Source organism: Cuculus canorus, chromosome 2 (assembly GCF_017976375.1).
Source record: "Cuculus canorus isolate bCucCan1 chromosome 2, bCucCan1.pri, whole genome shotgun sequence".
In the NCBI taxonomy this organism is placed as follows: Eukaryota; Metazoa; Chordata; class Aves; order Cuculiformes; family Cuculidae; genus Cuculus; species Cuculus canorus.
Window position 1 is genome coordinate 44,852,786 of NC_071402.1, and position 21,017 is coordinate 44,873,802.

Here is a 21,017-nt window from a genome sequence, read left to right on the forward strand (position 1 = left end):
GAGAAAGACATTGCTTTTTAGGCTACACGGTCTAGTAATACACTATCTGATACACTGATCCATGTCCACAATCTCCAAAGCTAGTAACATGACACTAATTGTCCCATTTGTGAGAAAACTGTTGAATAAAATGGCTTTTCCCAATTCTCCACATTCCTCCAGCTAAGTTCTTGCACAGAGGTTTTAGTTTCAGTCACAAGAGCATGAGTGAAAAATGAGAAAGGATCCTGAATGGAAGAACAGTCAATTCAATACAAGCCCAAGGGCCAGCACTTGATGACATCGCATAGGTCATGTCCACATACATAATAAAAAATGCTTATGAAGCATTTAGGGGAATAGTAAATATGAACAAAAATGTTTTCTATTGGATCACAATGAACAAAAGTCCCCAGCAGATTTATCGGAGGGTATAAAACATTCCAGCACAATTTTGCTGGTTTGTGCTAAAAGGAAGAAAGTGAGCACATCAAAGCTTGACTTTGCCTGAGTAAGAAATGATTCTTCTGGCCCTGAAAAAGACTTGCTGATTTAGAAATTGGAATGAACGGAGCCTTGACCCACATTTGTAAATGTAATATGGAGCCAAATCACTGTACAGGCTCTGTAGGGAAGTCTAGATATCGCTGATGTAAGTTCTCCCATCTGCATTTCAAGGGTACAGCTGTAAGCAGTGAATGCACATAACTCATGAACTGTGCTCGCACAGTCTCGCAGGGCTTTCAAGAGCTTGTCACATTCTTTTCACGTGGATCATTAAGGGTGGTGCACCTAAACGGATGGGTGGAGGGAATTATCTGAACAGGAGATTAGAAGTGATTCAATTTTGGGAGATAACCTGACTTTTTGTCTTGGTAAGACTACAGTTCAGCTGTATAAGTTGACATTGGTACCTGGGGCTACTCAGCAGTTTCACACACAAATACCGTCATGCAGATGAAAAAAGAACAGCATTACAGAGCTTCTCTTTGTGAACCATAAAGGTATAATGCTGATATTATGATGGCTGATGTAATCAAAATTCTCATGAGTAGGCTAGGCTTAACAAGGCAAACTAGAGCTTTTTACCATGAACTTTCTGAATTCCCCTCAATTTGAAGAGTTCACCACTGACAATAGGTGGGACTGTGACAAAGATGGTAAGAATGGAAACTCATGCTGAGATTGTTTTACAATGGCTCAGTAATCTTCTCTAGTCTATGTAAAACACACTGCAAGTAGATACAAAAGACCTAGGAAGAAGAGGAATAGCAATGATGGTCTTCAGTGCAATCTACCTTCCTCAGGAGAAGAAAACTTGAGATGGAAGCCAGTCCTGAAACTTTCCTTTCAAAAGCTTTAACTATTAAAATGACTAAACTAGCTTCGAGAAAGAAATGAGCTCATTACACACCTTCCTCACAAATGCAAACCAGAGAACAGACGAAATTTCCTACTTCTTTAGGTGCCTGGATGAATGGAGCTGTCAGAATTGTTCAGGAAACGCTGACCGACCAGGAAAGGAAAGTGTCATTTGATGCAAATACCAGAGACGTGGTGCTTGTCACTCTGGAGCTCTAAAAGCAGCACTTCTTGTGCCTTCCTCATTCTCTGTTTTGCAGTTGCTTTTGTTACGTATTTTTAAATACCCTTCTGACTAACTATCCTCCAGAAGAAGACAGAAAAAAAAAAAAGGAAAAGCAAGAACTGGGAGAAACCAGAGAAGGATAGCTGAGCCATCAATTCCTCTGGGCCAAACCCTTAGGTCCAATTCATCCTGTGTTACTGCCAGCCACTTACATCACTCATAGCAAAAAAATGAGCAGTCCAAACTGGTGTGTTCAAGACTTGCAGAAATACTGATTATTCCCGAGTCATCCTAAAAGCTAAAGAGAAAATACTTTTTGTATCCACATAGCTGCAGAGCATTATTTAAAAAGAATAGCTTTCAACCAAGCAATAAGCCGTTTAAGGATGCCAATCTTATGAATTGGTACACTACACATTTTTACATAAAATCTTGAATCCTGGAAAATTTGTTCATTAAAAAGGTGCATGCTGTTCTAATATATATCCTATGTTAGCACAAACAGCTTCCATGTAAACACAGCCATGAGTACCATGAGCAACAACTCTGTTTCCATCAGAAGCCCTTTATCCTGCGTAAGAGGTCTGCACGCTAATAGATGTCCTAGGCTAATGTTAACTAGCTACAGCTGGCTTGCAGCTATAAAAAGCATTAATGAAAACATAAATACTAACTTCTCCACCTCCCTCAGCCCATACGTCAAGGCTGCGCAAAGGCATCACTTTCCAAGTGGTCTGTGTGAATGAACTGGCTGCTCTGAACCAGCTCGCTCTGGTTCTCCGAAGTTTGTTTACTGAACAGTATGTGCAGAGACACACTGAGTATGAGGGACGCAGGGGGAGAGACAAACCACGTGGCCGTCCAGCTCGCCCAGCAAATCCTCTCGCAACCCAGAGCTCCAGGCTTTTAATGACGGCTGGGATAAAGGAAGGAAATATCTATTAACCAAGGGACTGACCTATGGGTATAAAGATGTCAGTCCGCACTGAAGCTGAACGCAGCCCAATTCTTTGCTGTGATATTACTTTGCTTTGCTGTACTGCTGTTATGAATTCACTTATAATACATAATGTGACATACATGGAGCACAGAAATGACACTCCATCACTCAGAGATCTGTGTGCTCTCAAAACTTACTGCAGGATATGTATTTTCATTGTGCCAAACACAAAACAAAATTGCAGAAAAAAGAAAAAGACTCAGATTTGCAGAAAAAAGACTCAGATTTATCCAATACATACACAGAAAAAGGAAAAAAAATCTGTTTAATGGAAAAGAGGATGCATGCAACTACAGGGTTACAAGTTCAGACAGAAATATGAGGATGCTGAAGCAGTACAACACTCAGCAGTTTTTACTCAACCATGCTGCACACATACACACACACACACACACACATTCTCCTTTATTCTTTGACTATTGGACTGTTTATCTGCTATTTTTAAAACAGTTTGCTGAAAACAGGTACTTTATCACTGTCTGTTTCTATGCATTTTTTCAGCAGGTGACCTCAGACGAAGACAAACTCTTCAGGTCTTTGCTGGGAGGCCACACATCCTGGCTTGCTATCCACTACATTAGACTAAACACAGTTCCTTCCATTCCTGTGTTTGCTGGTTCCTAACAACTGTCACAAGCTGGCGATGTCTGAACATTAGCCCACCTCACAGGAAAAAAGGGGAGCCTTCTTTTAGAAGCACATAAGCATAGAATCATATAATCACTAGGTTGAAAAAGACCTTTGAGATCATCGAGTCCAACTGTGCCTGTCCACCAGTAAATCATATCCCTAAGCACTTCAACAGCATATAACAGTACTGCCTGTTTTCAGATTTATTTTCCATTTCAAAATACTGGATATGTATTTCTAAACCTCAGCTTCTGAAGTCCCACCAGTATGTAAGAATTATACCCAGCTTTTTTGCTTTTCCACTTTTATAGAGATCTTTTACATGAGGCTGATGAAATTGTGGGTTCCCCACCCAAAACACTCAAAAGCACATTTAAAAAAAAATCTTATTTTTGAGTATCTTGATTCTTCATTCTCATGATCCAATGCATTTTTTTTTCATTTCCTATGATCTGCACTACTCCAATGCAACTGCAGTGATGTTGGTCACCCCCAAATCCAGCTTTTACGTACTTAGTGGGGATCAAACGAAGGTTAGAATACAATCTGTTTTGCTACACAGGAGTTTCTGAAATCTAACATATAGATGTTATCCAACATGATGCAACCCTTTGCAAGCATTTTAAAATAAATTAGTCGATTGCAATTTGTTGATTTGCTGAAGTTACAGCCTCCAAATTTGAGGTGGCACCTCTTTTTGCTTTGAGTTCTCCTCCTTCCACTTGGTGCATATAACCTGATTTCCAACTCATTTCTTACAAATCCATGACCATAGTAGAGTCCATCCCCACTTACACTGTTGAAATGCAAACAGTTTGAGAGACATCAACTTTCCTGACTCTTGAGGCATCCACTTCAAATGCCTGTTTTCTCAGGCTGTTATTGCTGCAAATCTCCACCAGACCCTGGCATTCCAAATACAGATGATGACTCAGAGACACAGAAGCACCAAGGTACAGATGAACTCCTATCACAGATATTTTGAAGGACTAAACGGTGCAGGATGCAGCAATTAAACAGTAATAACAAAATTAAAAACACTTTTGCAAAGATTAGGCACTGAATGTTTTTTGCTAATGAGCTCTTCCCCTTCACATTACATTACTATGGTCAGTTAATTTATAGCTCTGTATTAAAGATGTGTCAACTTGTTGTTCCAATCAAATTTCCTTGCACATTTTTCCTCATGTCAAAAAGAATTTACAAATTTTGGCATCTGTTCAGAGGCAGGGGAAAATGCACAATCCCAACATTACAGGACAAAGACAAGAACACCTGTAGCTGTCATGATTAGATTATATTTCAGTTCAATAGTGTGGAAAGATGATGTCCCAGAGAGGAAATCCATAGCAGGAACCACATAGGCTCAAGGGAAATTAATGGGTGGACAGAAAGGTAAGGCACAAAATGGTATTTTAATACCTTACAACCACTCTCATATTCCTCACATGAGGATCTCAGCTTCATGCATTACTTCCTTCTCCTGCGACCTACGACACAGCCCCTCGCCTGTGATTCTACTTCCATGATCCCAGTCACACTTCGCACTTCTGTGAAGCTGGGACTCCAGTGCAAACTCTTATCTCACCTCATTAATGTTGTGTTCCTTGCAGTTCCCCTGTTCACCAGCTCAGAAAGAGGAGTGAATATCTCCTTGATGGTGGAGCTCCTGCAGCATGTGCTGAATCGGAACCACAATTGCACAGCTGTGGAAGGGACCGTATCCCACCTGCCAGGCAGGCACTCCTAAGTGCAGGGCTGTCCTTGGTCTAGAATACTTGCGAAACTACTGGGAAATATGGAATAATTTTATACTTTGATAATAATTTCCTTAAACCCATCTCCCTGGGTAAGGATGATGCTGTACAGGAGAAGATAAGATCGTGCAGTAACAGTGCAATTTCCAAGTGTCAAATTGCAGCACAAACGCGTAGAAAGTGGAAACATCGAGACTTCACTAAGTTTTTGCACTGGAACGTGGCTGCTACCCGCCACCTACATTCCTGTGTATATGAAAGACAGCAGACAACTTCCTGGGCAGAGGACCCAGGACAGAGCCAGGGGGAGACTGCCAACCGCTTTCTCTTCCACCTTCGCCTCCTTCCTTCCACAGCTAGAGACTCAAAGAAGGCTACTTCGAGCAATCAATACCTTCACCCTACTCTCAGGTGGTCATATGAAGTCAGCTTTCAGATGTAGCCCCCTGCACCTCCAGTTGCACAGATCAGTAAATGCCTCTGAACTGGAGTAAGCAGCTGCACAAAGATATTTACAGTTGGCTGGGGGTAACTGCCTGATGGCTCAGATTAGCACCTCCAGAAGGGCAGGATCACAAGCTGCTTCTGTGAGATCCTTTGCAATGACTGGCATACCACCAAAAATAAGAGTGCTGGAGTTGGGAAACCACCGATAGAGAAATAATTTTTAAGATGTGTATATAAAATCCCATTATCATGTGATATTGAATGAAACCACCCACAACGCAAACATGACCAAAAACTACACTTTGCAACTTCATGATACCATTCTTGGTCCATTTAAATGTGAAACCTCTCTGAAATATATTTGGCATTCAGTCTGAGCGCTAAGCACTTGTAAAGCAGGTTGTCCTTAGGAGCTCACGCTGCAGCCAAACACAGGCCTCAAACCAGCTATCTAAATTCAGTGAGTTACAAAACCTTTTTGAACATGTACCCCCACGTCAGGGGGGATTGGAACTAGATGATCTTTAAGGTCCCTTCTGACCCAAACCATTCTATGATGCTATGATATATCAGGCAGTAATGTATCAGATGAATAATTTCCTTTATTCTTACTGTAGGACTAAAATTACAAAAACCCTAAATATCTCTTGATTAACATTCCACTGGAGTCCTTACACTGTGAAGTGTAATACACAGTAAGTCCATACCATGCCTTTGCTCATCACCTCTCTCTTTTGAGGAACTGTGTTCTTCTCCAAAAGTTGCGAAGCCATCTTCAGACAAAGATGGGGTTGAGGCATTAACTGAAACGCATTTGAGCATCTCAGGGCAGCCTGCAGCAGATCCCTACCCAGTGTAATGTTGCTGACTTCCTCTGACCGTCAGAAATGGAATAAAACCAGCAGAGACTGCAGCCAGTCAGGACTGGCACATGAGCATAAGATAACCTCGTTAAGTGCATTTCTAAGTTATGTACCAATTTTAAACTTCAACATTTACTGAAAGAACTACTTAAGGTTGTCTTCTCTGAGAATCTTTACTTTATTTGTATTGTTTGCTGTCTCTTTACTATTTGTATTCTATAAAAGAAAGTGTATAAAAGCTTAAGGTACAGACGTACAGGTCTGTGTCCCAGCAATACTGTCACTTTCAAAGTCCGTCTTTTCTTAATTACTATTGTAACCATAACTTTAAAACCATGTACGACAATGTATTCCTGACTTTATACTCTTTAGGACAAAAGACCTCCTTCTCCCCAAAAGAATATATGTTTGTAACACCTTTCCAAGGAGTATTGATTTATTACATCCAAACAGAAGCTTTTACAAAGCTGATGACAAAATGTTATTTCTGAGAATCATCTTTTTCCAGAAACTTGCTATTCTAATCTGTGCTGATGTTTCTTTGTACATCCACTGATCTATACAGATACTTAAGGCTGTGCATACAAAGAGTGTTTACTTGTCAAAGTTACACAGAAGTTAGTGGTTAAATTCCTCTCCCAACCGTTAGCTCAGTGTGTGTCCATCTAGGCATTTATAATATTTATTACTGCTCATGGTCCTTGCCTTCTGTACCATGGTGGGAGGAAAACAAATCCCAGAGACACAATCTGGCTTTTATAGAAGTTTCAGAGAGCTCCAGCACAACTTTAACCCTTCCTCCAGTTCAGGAGTGGAGTCATGCAGTCACTGAAAAGAAGACGTGTAAAACACACATGAAGGATTTCTGCTCTCAGTTCTGTCAACCACAGAACTTTCAGAGATACCAGGGGAAGAAAGGTCAAAACAAAGGGAAAGATTCCATCCCTTTTACACAGGCCGTCTTAGAATAATTCTTGACAAATAATTGGTGTTGGAAAATTACTATTCCTGGTTTGAACTATATAACGTATGACAGTACACACCTTGATTGTGGCTCTAGGGCTAGAAAAGTACCTTTTCAAATTGTTCGCTTTTTAATCCCTAGGCTGGTCTTCACTATAGGATAATACACACAGACCACATTGCTCTTCCCACTACCTCCATTTACATATTCCCTTGAAAACAATCAGCTGAGTGGATATAGCTATAAAACAGAGAGCAGTGGGAAATCAGGTGTTCAGGTGCAATAAAGCTTTCCCAGCTTTTTAGAGCTCTGTATGCAATCATGAGATGTGGGAGGTGTGAAAAGGTACGGTTACAAGGTGAGTAGTGGTGAATATACAACTCTACATAATGATGCTTCCATAGGATTTATCTGTTTCTCTGTTATTCATGTATCTCCACAATTGCTCTATCATGGGGAATGCACCTGTAAGTAGAGATACTCCTAATTCTTGACCAATAAAAGGCTGGGGGCGATGTGACTATCTTTTGTGAACATATGGGCACTTTAGCAATCAGTCTAACCACTTGAGTATGGAGGAAATATAAGCTAGTAACCAGTGTCACCTTTTTGGTAGATGCATAGATGAGGCTGCACGCACAGTGTTGGCCATTTGACAGTTGATTTCTAGTTCTGCCCTTATCGCTTTCCAAAGAGACTGCATCCCTGTCACACTTGTGGTCTATGTGGGCTGCCATCTCCTTGAGATTCTTTTCTTTATCAGCAGCTTTTAACCACTGCCCTGGCATATTTTAGAACAATGGCAAATTATTTAATTGCCTATTCCCAGTGCAGGGCTGAAAAAAAGGTGGTGTAACTCAAGGGGTCCTTTATTTTTTTTTTCCTCTGTACAGAATATATCAGATAACAGTGCTTTCACCTTGCCCTTGGACAGGAGAAGATTATGTAAATATTTAGCACTGAAAAATAATCAGTAACGTCAAATTAACAAATTGTTGTACTACAGTGGCACTGGAAGAAGTCCAAGTTCTATCTACTCATCTGCAGCATCAGCAGCAGGGAAAACAGACTTTCAGGGCTATTTTGGGCAACAGCACAGGGAAACTACAGTGTTAAATATATAACACAATTTAATGTCTCAGCTGGGCAATGTGATACCAAAGCTGGTTTTCCAACAGTCTTTTGTCCTTACTCTCTGTTTTGGTGGCTCCAGTTTGAGAATTAAAAATAGAGCAGGGTGGAGAGACTAATCCAAGTATCAGGGAGTCTTAAGTGCGAATAAGAAAAAAAGAAAGACAGAAGAGAGACTTCAAAGAAGAAACCAGTTACTAAACGTTGAAGTACAGCTGTTAGAATAACTATTGCAAGTCTGTCAACGAGCAATTAGGCTACTTTGCAAGCATATTAAAAGCACACACCTTCAGTTCTGAGAAGGATCTGAGAAGGGGAAATCAGAGAAGACTTCTAGCTTATGGAGTCCTCTCTACTGCACTTCAGCTACCTATTTCCTGTTTATTTCCCACTTGAAAAATCACATCCCAGAAACATAATGTAATTTTTAAAAACTTGTATTTATGACCATTCCATTTAAAATGTTTTGTTGAAAAAACACAAAAAAACAAATGGAATGCTGTAAACAGATTTAAGTCAGCCACAAAAAACATTCTGACAGATGTTAGCATCTGTGAACATGGATCTTTCATGACAGTCCTTTCCAATCTGGGCTCTTTTCAAATAAGATGACCTCCAGGGTTCGTTTTTTGGTTTTTTGGTTTTTTTTTTTTTTTTGGTTGTTGTTTATTTCAATATGCTTCATAAAAATCTAAGCTAGGTTCTCTGTACCAGAAGGGTAACTTTTCAATATATTGGTCCACCTGCTTAGAATGTTAGTTACAGCATGTGACACTCAACTTTTAGTTGGGCATCCCATCAGACAAGTTAACCCATTGACTTGATTTGTGCTAAAATAAACAGCAAAGATCATTAGATGAAGAAAAACAGGGAAAAAAGGAAATCCAACTTGGAAATGAATTAGTTTTACACTATTACCACTTGCCAAAAAAACTGTTTTACACAGAACTACTTAGGAACAGACTACTCAGAAACTTGTAACAACTTGCTGGAGCATAATAAATCCCAGCAACTGACTATCATGTTTCTGGGGAGCTGCTCAGAAAGAGAAATGTGACTTTCCCCATGCTTCTATTTCCTCCAGCCACTCAAACAAATCCTGGGCTCTTGCAAATATTTTGCTCCCCAAGGGTCCCACTGGCACGGTAGCAGGCCTTTCCACTTCTCTAAGATCTGGCAAATTGAAAACAAAATAAACAGTAAAACTGAAAGAACTATTGATGACTAGTCCATAGAAACAGATCGCATTGTTTTTTAAAGTAAATGGTCTGTCTTTCCTTTGTTCATGGAATAGAAAGTTATATCAAGCTAGAGTGCTAATGTTCAGGTAAGGAGTAGGTCAAAATATATGCCAAGAAAAGTGAATGGAATGTCTCCAGTCACCCACAAAGATTTTAAAATGTGGATTCACAGCTATAGCTAGCTTTGTTTTACATTAGCAGTGGCTAGCTTTTCCTTCTTAATAGACAACACCCTTTTCTGTCCAGCCTCCTCACCAAAATCTTTTGAGTGCTCTGACCAGTTTAATTGCCTAATAGTCCTAAAAATGCTTCTATTTTAGTTACACCAACTACCACACAACCAGCCCTGTCCTTTAAGGCATAAAACTGACCAGCTCTATTTTTTACTGAACTCACGTGGCCAGCACAAAACAAACAGATACTGGCAAGAGCAAAATCCAAATTATACACTGCTTTATCCCAGGAACACAAAGTACAAGGCCGACACAGTGAGTCAGACACCTCAGCGCCAAAATGCTCCTTAGGTTGACAGGAGCCTCTTTGGGATCCCTGTACATGTAAGCCAGGCCTTTTTCAAAAAGAGTCAAAATAATTGGGTTTAGACAAACATGTATTGTGTCATTGGCAAAACTATCTCCCTCGTCAGAGAGGAAAAGGCAGTAAAAAGTATGCCAGGAATGCTAGAAATGGGCAGACAGTCACGGAGAGTCATACTTTCTTCTTCCCCCACCTCTATGAAACTCTTTCAGCCTGAAAAGTCCACTTGCAAGAGCAGTTAAATACAGTGGGGGGAAAGCAAATGATTTGACAATGGTGCAGGGAACGCGCGATCAATTTATGCATGACAGCAGCTGGAGAACTTCTCAGTCTCTGTAATGATTTCACAGCAACCTTGGAAAATGTGTTAGATATTTCAGCTAAAAAGACTTAAACTCATCAGATGTATTCATTTGTACACCACTCATATTTTATATACGTGTATCATGAACAATAAAAGCTAGATGCATATAGGCATTACTGTAATTTCTATGCTTTACCTGTGCTAGTTTTAACCACTTAAATGAATCAGTTTCCTTACAAAGAAAACAGAAGTTTCTCCCATGATTTGCCAGTCTCTTTCTAGAAACTCGATGCCTTGCACAAAATGCATCACTTTCTTCACATTTAATTTCATGTGTCTTTTCACCTTACTTTGTTTTTTATGCTTCCCTGTGGCAACAACATCTAGGTTATTGTGGAGTGCCACAAAAGAAGAAATACAATAGAAGAACCTGTCTAAAATACAAATAAATTAACTATTCATCTACCTTGGTATCTAATTAGAACCTTTCATTTATGAAACATCTTGCCTCAGAAAATGCAAACATTGCTTTCACGGCAGTTTAAAGAAAGAATTAGCCATCAGCCAGTTCAAAGTACTGCCAAAGGGCATTGGACCCCTTTGCTCACTATCATGTGACAGACACAGGCATTTTTGATAGAGAAAAGTCTCGTATGGATGCTTATCAGCCATGGAAATAGCAGCTGATAAAGCAGTATGAGGTGTTTTCTGTTCCTCAGTCTTTAAAAGAAGCGTTCATTCTGTTCTTCGCAACAGAGAAAGTGGGTTGATTTGTTTTTTCAGGATCCAAAAGAGGGTCTGGTAGCTGCAAAAGATAACTAGCAAGTTCTTTTCTGAGCTGAAACATCTACAAAATTTGAGGAACTTCCAAGAGACCAGTTTAACAACTCCACATGAGAACACCCAGCTACAACGTGTACTCAGAAGCAACAGATTTTCATTTTTTATTTGATTTCCATTTCAACTTTGACACAAGCAATCTAAAATTTCTGTTTTCTTTCACCTGGTTCCTGTCAAGGGTGTCAGCGCAGGCAGGTTAACCACCTCAAATTATGTGACTGCAAGTCAAGTGTATCTTCAACTAAAAATTGGGCAGGAATGCAACTGGGCAGTTTTTGGATGAGGGGGAATGACTTTAAATTGGAAGGGGGAAGATTTAGATTAGATATTCAGAAGAAATCCTTCACTATGAGAATGGTGAGACACTGGGACCGGTTGCCCAGGGAAACTGTGGATGCCCTTTCCCTGGAGGTGTTCAAGGCCAGGTTGGATGGATCTACACAGAGGAGTACTGTCCTCAAAACCACATATCAGTATGGGCTGGTAAAGAACATTTCCTCTCACTTTTTAAAAATGTATATTATAGCAAGAATGAATTAAATAGAAAGCAATGACTTCACACAACAAGATGTACTGATTACTTTTTAAAAAATAATGCAAGTTAAGGTCAATATGGCTATTATATGTAAAGAAGCTTTTAAAAAATATTGAAGACAAGGCTGTTTTTTACTTTTCTGTGGGTGATGACTAAGCCTGCATTTTAGGAAAGAATGACATTCTTAAATTCATCTGGAGGAATTTTATTGATCAATGAGTGCTGTAAATTGTCCAATGGCTTACAAGGTAACAAGAATCAGGAGTATTCCAGTATTTCAAAACCTCAGGAAGAAGGACCTTGTGAGTATTCTACCACCCACCAGCAGGGTGGCTTAGAGGAACTCAAATTCTTCAAACCTTTGAAGAATCCCTTCAAAGCCTATTGCAAATTACATCTGGAGAGTTCTCAATGGGACCTTTCAAACTAATCACACATCTCCATTCAGGTCCTAAACTCTGTAGGAAGACAGATATCCTAACGTCCTGAAAGGCTGAACTTAGAAGCCTTATATAAGCTCTACCAATGTAACTCACTTTAACAAGCTTCCAGAGTGAAAACAAAATCGAATGTATCTTATTTCTTAAAAAATTTTAAGCCAGCATGAACCAAAAGTTAGTGCAAAACCAAAGGAAGGGAATTCAATAACAGACACACCGATCTAAGCCCCAGAGCTGCTGAGACAGATTTTGGAATCAGTCTTTGGTCTCAAACCTTGAGGATTATAAAAGGAGAAGAAAATGGTTCAATGGTTCAGTACTGGTCAGAAGGGAAAACTATCTGGCATATCTATTGTACTGAAGAAAACAAAATCTTGTTCTTGATTCCCTACACTAAATAACAGACCAGTATTAGGATGCAAGAAATAAAACAGAAGAGGCTGAACCCACTGGTCTAAAGCTGTAGGCTCCATGGGTTTTGTGTATAAGATTTCTGCATTGGTGTTAATGCTTTGACCCCAGATCACTTTTTATCGCAGAGGACATGAACTGCTGTGACCTCCAGATTTCCAGAAGTCAACAGTAACTTCTTCCAGTGGCTTCAAAATGGAAGTTTGCATGTTTACACCTACCTTTCCCTAGTAGCATCTGGGCAAAAAATCCCAATTTTAGAGAAGACTTTTGTTTCTTTACCTCTCTATGTATTTGACTTTTGTCTCAGAAGACCAGTCTATAAGCATAACTTAACTAGCAGAGCATACTGGAGCCTGAAATAGGTAAATGTAAGTAACTTATCTGTGAAGCTCGAGGAAGACGTGAATGATCATCACTGGTTTTAAACTAACATCTCATTAATTAGTTCTCAATCTTCCTGTCATCTGTTGGTGATTTGAACTATAGACAGATTGTTCCATCCTCTGGGAAGGACTACATCTACGTCACACATACCTTTCAAAAAACTACACCACCTCGACCAAGAGCCCTGTGCCTTGCTGAGTGTGCTTGTTCCCTGCGAGTCAGTGACTAAGAATGACATTTCCAAACTCCTTCCTTTTCAGCTTCTCATATATCACAGCCTCAACAGAAAAATTCCCATGCATCTTATTACTCACCTAACATTGGGTAGATCCGAATTTGTGACTGATGTTGCACAAAGAGGCTTGTTTCCTTGAACGTGGCTTCCGTAACCTTCTCTTGCAGGCAAACAGTACACCCTTTGGATAACGACTCTCACCTGCACTTCTCTCCATCCCACTGCTCCCTGGCTTTCCACCATTTCAAGCAGAGAATCATTAACAGCATTCAGTGCTAAGCAATCCTGTTTGGAATCGCAGTTGTTGTGGATTTGTGGAGTACAAGCAACCTGGTGAGGGAAAACCCATTAGAGAAGCATTTCATGGGACCTTGAAACAACTTAGTGCTAAGGAATAAAATTTAATCAGGCAAAGTCACTGCAAGAAGTGCAAAATCACTGACTGCACCTAAATTAACTTACAGACTAACAGCCAGTATTTATTGTGGATTTTTAATGAACGCTCAAGAGAGTTGAGCACACAGTAATCTTAATTTAACTGGTGCTCTGGACTGAACTTACTCAATCCATGAGAAATGAAAGTGACATCAGCAGAAAACCAGAATTCGTACTAGTATTTAGGACTCTCCCCTTTGAATTGAGTTTCATTTTTACTTCGCTGATGTTAGAATCATAGAACCATAGAATGTGTTGATATGTTCTCTCCTTCCTCTTCTCAAAAAGGGATAAAATCCATCTTGAATGATTCCAGACTTTCAGATTAAGTTGAAAATGAACAGGTGTCTAGTTTTATAGAACAGTAAATTGGTCCTCAGACTTACACATTTCAATGTAAAATGTTTTAATATGAAAGAATTAGATGATTAATGAAAAGTATAGAACTGTAAAAGTACAAACCTCAACCTTCTCATTATTTCCAAAACATATTTCATGAATAACGTCTTCCATACTTCCAAAGTAATTTTTATTAATAAAATTATCCTACATTTTGTCTTAATCTAAATGAATAATTTCATTCATTCTAAAATAAATATCTTTTATTAAAAATTGCATGCAAGGACTAACATGGTCTCTATATAGGTTTCTCCCCAGCAGGAGCCAAATTTCTGTTTTCACAATGAAACCTGTTTTTATAGAAAGCCAGGTACCAAAAAAGGTTTTCAGAATATTACAGACTATGCCATAAGTATTTCCACAGGTAGAAAAGAATTTGCAGTATTTAAAAGAAAATTGAAATACAACTCAACCCTTTGTCTACAAAGCACTTGCAATAAAACTTGTCTACTGAATATTAAATGAAGTGGGTTTGTTTGTTAGGAACCATGGGGGGAACAAGTAAGCTGTTCTGAGTTTCGAATACCACAGTAGATGATTTTTACAAGATAAGGTTGAAGCAAGAATGGAGATTTGGATTTACGCAACTTTTTCATTCCCAGCCCTATAATGGGAGTTAAGTGTAAAGCAAATTCAAGATGTTGACACTCAGTGTTGTTCACCAAAATTATAGGGCTAAATTTATCAAATATTATGTATTTAAGAATGATTTCAGGTGGCCAATAGAAAGCTTTCACAAGAGCCTCACTTTCGGAAAGTGCTGGCACGGACTATCAGAAAACCAGATCCCTTAAAATACCTCAGCTTGTACAACCACAGCCAGAGATATGCACAGTCAGTAGTCATTTTAATATAAACAAAGTCAAAATAGGAAAAAAGACAAATTGAGGGGACGGGAAAGGGTGGTGGTGTTACCAGCTGATACTTTAAAGAAAGGATGGGATCAATTGGGAAATTTATTAAGAAATAGAAGTGGTAAAAAGGAATGTTTATTTAAAATAATATCTTGAGTGAGCTTGCAGAAAACAGGTTTTATTTCAAATAAAGCTTAGCTGTTCAGCTATAAAGAATAAGAGAAAAATCAATGAAAAAACAAGCTACAATTACTATTTAGCACAGTAGCAAGACTTCAGCAGAATAACCTCACAGCAGTTCAGCATATGGATGGGCCAAGAGCCTCTGCTAAGAAAATATTATTAAAATAAACACTGTATATTATTGACCCTTGGCTAAACGAAAAGGGAAACCAAACACGTCAGCAATTTAGAATTTTTGGTTTTGTTATTATTTCCAAACATATACTCAAAAAACTTCTACCAAATGCTAAACTGTGAACCAAATGGACCTTACCTGATTATCTGCCTGGTGTAACTCATCATCAAGGTCGTCTAGTCTGAATGTCTGTGCCAAAGATATAATATTCTTCCTAATAACCATATTTGTAAGGCTGTATGTCTTCTCTCCTGCTTCTGAATGTTCACTGAGTAGCACCTTCTGACTAAAATACGTATTCATTATAACAGGAACATCTGCATTTTTGAGAAGCAGTTTTTGCCTGGAAAAAAAGAATGTAAATGGCATTAAATCCAATGAAAGTTAAACTACCGGTACGCACTATTTTAAAACATCCGTTGTGTTGTGTTGTATTTCTATCCCCTTTTTTTCAATAATTACCACTAAAGCACATAAAGGTGTGTTATCCAAATTAAAAATAAACCACCTACCCACCTTCAGTTTGGGTCAGCCCTGTTAGCTCAGGCATAGCTCTGGGTGAGCAGAGCTTCACTATATCCAGGGACAACTTACACCTGGAAGCTGGCTGAGCTGATGAGTCCCATGAACCTCATCTGGCTTCACACAAACAGTACTTGGTGTCTTCTCCTTGTCAGCATAGAATCAAAAGCACCAGCAACCCCTGCACGTAGTTACTGAGGTAAAAGCCATGAACAAAAGATTATTAATCCTGCTCTGTGTTAATTCAGAGCGCTGGCTCTGCTGGACCCAGCCTGGCCCTTGCAGAGCAGGACATCCCTTTCTGCTGAGTACTTTCCACCAAACTGAATTCATTCTCACTGCAGCCAGCAGCAAGCTGTTCCTTCTACTCTTTCTCCTATCCCTTTCTAAAAGCAAAATTTTAGATATGGCACGTGTTATTTTGCCTGTATGTTTACTGCTGTCATAAATGTGCTCTTCCAGATCCAGTTTTGTTTTCTAGTGCCAATGTAAATTCCCAAACAGCTTCAAATGCAGTAATTTCTCACCTATTAGATTAACAGGTTGCAGAATCCTTAAATGCACAATAATTTAATGCTAAAGCATGCCTCAACGTTGGGTTTTTTCATATGCTAGTATCACAAGCACACGTTTAGAAACATGCTTTTTATACTCACAGAATACAAATCTAATGAAGTCAGCTAACAAAAACAACCAGTAATCTCATTTTCTAGAGACCATCAAAACAGAAGCAAAATTCACTTAGTGACTTTATTGCAGTCTGTGTTTTTCACTATTAGATTTGTATCACTAGGGAGTAAAACAAGGCCTCCTGCCTTGGCAGCAAAATTGATCTGACCTGAGTTCAGAAGAAACTTCAGGACTTTGGTCTCCAGACTGCTTAACAGCCGTATTATGGAAATGAAGCAAGTTTTCACATCTATGACATTATTTGTAGAAGTGTAATCATACAAAGTAAAAAAAAAAAAAAACAACCCAACAAACTCCACTGAAAATTACTTATTTCTGACCTCAGTCCATAATACTTATTTCTGATCTTGATCCATACAAGATCTTGACCATGGTCTGTTTTATAACAGACTCCTTCATTCTGTACAGACTGGATAGTTAAGTAGAAATCAATGCATACATATTTTCAAAAGAATAGGAAGAGGTGCAGCAAGTTATTAAATATAATCCGTGGGGTTTTTATATAGTTAGGAAAATAATGCAACAGGAAGATGATCTCCGCCTTTTATAGAAATGCTTTTTTTCCCTTTTAGAAAAAGCATGCATTTAAAACTAAGCTTGCAACTTAAAACTACGACTTGTACACAGAAATAATAAAAAAAAGATGTATTGCTTCTATCTATGAATGCTCACAGAAGTTACGATTTGAAACATAAAATATGTGAAATATCACAGCATAAAACTAAGTACGGAACTTCACTATGATGCCTTACTGCCATCTGTGAGCTCTTTGGATCTAAGGCAGCCATAGTTCATTCCCTAGGGACACTCAGTCCCTTGGCTCCAGAAGAATATGCTAACAAAGGTCCCAGTTAAAAAGATCATGACCGTAGTTCACAAAGCTGACAAATTGACATTGCCTGATAATTTTCCGCATTACAGAATTAAAACTGAGGAATAAGCTTGGTCAGCAAACCAAAACATCTGTGATCTTATGAGATTTTTAGACTGTCACTCTTCTCTTTCTGCTGAAGAACAAAAAAACATACAAAGTTTGCTGCTGATCTCAGAACAGTTTGGGCTGTCTTTATACGTAGATGTGGAATGAAAATTTTCACACCTACTTTCTTGAGACGTCTGTGTTCAGAACCAAAGTAAACAGGAAATATCTCTGAACACAAGACCGTTACGTCACTAATGTCAGAAGAATGTTTGCTTGATCTAAGTCATCTCATTCTCTAAAAAAATACTGACGTTAGTAGCAAATCATTCGCAGGAACTCTGAGGTTTATGGTTTTATTTTTATTTTCCTGTGCAGATATGTGATCAGCTTTTTTTTTTTCTCTTTTTACTAAGGCAGGTAGGTTTTACTTATACCCACATTACGTGTACCACCGTTTTGCTATTCCTATGCACTCCGTACCTCGAGTACTTTTATAACCACCAAGATCTTTCTCTGCTCAGATTTCATCATATCTTCACATGAGTAATGCCTTTCCACTTGTACAGCATTTCCACAATGGAAAAAGGGACACATAGATACTTTCAGGAGAGACCCTCCATTCCCTGCAATATTAGTTCACTAAAAATACCCTTCTTAAGGAATCATTTGTTATAGACCTGCACAGGTGTCCACAGACTTAGAAGGATCCCTTCAGCTAAGCCAGAGGAATTATCATAGCGCTCTACTTAATATTCCGTATTTCTAAATGGAGGGATTCCTCCCAACAGGAAATTAAAAAGGATGAGCAATAAATAGAAATAACCAACTGAAATGAAAGAAATAAGAAAAAAGTTTGTAATAAGCTCACTATTCTGTCACAGGTGGATAGCCAAATGGGAATATTTTATATTGATATACATATTATATATAATGCCCAAAGAATGTATATTTTTTCTTCAGTATGACGAATAGAATTCTAGTATTGTTCAGCTAAAACAAATTCTGTAGGACAGGAATTTTGATAGTTATTACGGCAGAAAACTCTGCATTGCCATGATGTACTGCTCTTACTCTTCTCTTTGCAACAGAGCTACCACATTAGGAAGACCCCACCTCCCTTAATTCTTTTTGTCCACTTGAAAGATACAAACTAGGGGAAAGAAAGCCTATCAAGCTGGAATAGTTGGGGGAAAAATAAAATCACTTCCCCAAACAACCACTGTGGACCTGAGCTGCATGCTGAAGACACCATAAACTGATCACCTCAGCCTTCTGCATCTGTCCCAGCTGTAAATTCTCTACCTATAGAAGTAGCCCTGCTTCCATGCTTGCTTGCTACAGAGCAATAGTTACCTGTCGCACTGAAAGGGGGAAGAATCTCATAAAAAGAGAGATTTAAAGACCACTTTAAGAGTTTTCTAGTACACTCTGTAGGATCCTCTTAACAGATAAGGTTTTCTGTGACCTCTCTTATACTTCCTCTCTTCTATCTGCTTTTAAAATAAGCTCTTTAAAAGTTTATTTTCAAAGAATGAGGAAGAGACATCATTTCATTCAGTAAACCACACAGAGATGCTGGAAAGAAAATGAAGTTCACTGCAGGCTTAAAGAAACCCCAAACATCCCTCTCCTGTACTCTTTGATTTTCTTCTCGCTCAGAAAAGTGTATTTAAACGTTGGATTAGTAGTTGACTTCCTTAATAACTGCTTTTAGAGGAAAGGTCATTTGTAATGACCTGAAGTAGAAACTCTGAACTTTTTATACTACAGGGCATTTTTTTTCCTGGTATGTAGACAATCAGCAATTGCCGTAACTGGTCACATGCTAAAGGAATATGAGGCAATAATGTTATTTTTTTTCTTTTCCAGCAGCAGCTTGCTTCTCTCTCTAAGGAGAGAATGCTTGCTTTTTCTCTTCCCCCCTCCTATGATGAAATGGCTATCTGGCAGAGTAGAAGCAGATGTCGTTGCCTACTTCTGTTAATTGTGGTCTATCACCATTCAAGATACAAAACACCGCAGAAATTTACAGCATGGCACGGTATAAAGTAGCTGAGGTTTCAGCTTGAGGCAAGGTCTTACTCCTGCTGCCGAGCAGTCGGCAGGTTTGCACTGCAATTCTGCCCAGCACAGCCCATCCACAGGCACAGCCAACGTGAAGTTGTGACTCTACGGAGGCAGCAGCTCGCTCACAAACCACATGTTTCCGCTCTGTTGTGCTGACATCAAATGGCAGTGCTGGTTCATGAACTCGAGATGACTCTGGATCACTTTAAATTAGAGAACATGTTTTTTTGTTTGCTCTCTCTGGGTATTTTATTGGGCTTTTTTTCCCCTTTTCTTTTACAAAGTGTAAAATGCCTAGAGCATTTTTTTGAAAAGTACATTGCATTAACTGAACACTCTTAACATTTCCGTGACCTAAAACATGCACTGTAATTATGAAACAGGCTAATTTTGAGACTCAGAACAATGAATTCTGAGTAAACAAGGTTTAGCATCCATCAAGTAGAACAGCAGTAGTATATGCAGGGTAAGAGCATGCCAGAGCCTTATGCTGCTGCCCTGAAGCATGAGGAATCATCTCCCATAGGAACACCACACAAAGCCCAAACCTAACTTCCTAGGAATTGCTTATTTTATCCAGTAGGAAGTTGCTCATTCTGTCTCTTGCTTGGGGTTGAGTGTCATTTGCAATGTTACTTGTGAAAAATTGAAACATGTCCAAGAAATGCCTGAGCATTGAAATCATGATAATAGTTTATAAAACCTCAAATTTTCCAAGTCCAGATATATCTCTGCCCACCTACTACTCAAGGATGATAACTGTCTTCTTAATATGTAGCCTGGATCAAAAAGCCATTTGGAACAGAGCTACCTTCTGCCATGCCCACAGACTGCCCAAACAGAGTTTTCATCCGTGAGTGAGTAATCTCACCACTCATGTGTAAGCCTCCATCAGCGTCATTTACCATCACTTTAATGATCTGTATGAATACTGTGTTTGCAAGCTCAAGCTTTCGTAAAGCAAAACTTCTTCCCCTGCCCAACCTCAAAGTCAAAAAATAGAAATCAGCTGGTATCTCTTTCTTTGAAATTATCTTACTCAAAGCAATAGATCACTGTGGGACAAGTTCCCAAGGCTGATTGTACTATTTTCTCCATGAAAAGATGGCACTAACCATCTAGATCAGTGTCCAGATACATGTCATATTCTGTATATGTAAAATATAGAATTCTCAATTGTGTCAGGTTTTCCAAAGAAATGCAGCTTCAGCATCTCAGAATAGCAGCTCTGCAGAAGGTGTAACAATAAAAAGCTGCTTAATCTATGTCTAAAATGTCTACTTTTTTTATCTGTGAATAGCTAGGTATTTGGTTTGTTCCCCTACTAGAAAAATATTTTGTCTGAGGACTCCTTCCATGAATACAACACACAAAGAAAAGAATACATAGCTATTAAAAGTATATATTATTATAACCCAATCTACCATCATTTGTCATTTATCCTTAAGAAAAAAGAAAACTCTAAGGAAATCAGAAAAACA

At 38.9% G+C, this 21,017-nt stretch overlaps 1 protein-coding gene across 4 annotated transcripts in view; it reads right to left on the minus strand.

Annotated features, from left to right (window-relative positions):
* Nucleotides 1-21,017, minus strand: part of SPIDR (scaffold protein involved in DNA repair) — a 209,490-nt gene that overhangs the window by 56,366 nt on the left and 132,107 nt on the right. For all 4 annotated transcript variants that reach the window (XM_054058528.1, XM_054058527.1, XM_054058526.1 and 1 more), the window contains 2 exons: nucleotides 15,474-15,678; nucleotides 13,369-13,619 (listed from right to left, as the gene is read on the minus strand). In XM_054058528.1, coding sequence (XP_053914503.1) covers nucleotides 13,369-13,619; nucleotides 15,474-15,678 — 456 coding nt within the window. The remainder of the gene's footprint in view (nucleotides 1-13,368; nucleotides 13,620-15,473; nucleotides 15,679-21,017) is intronic.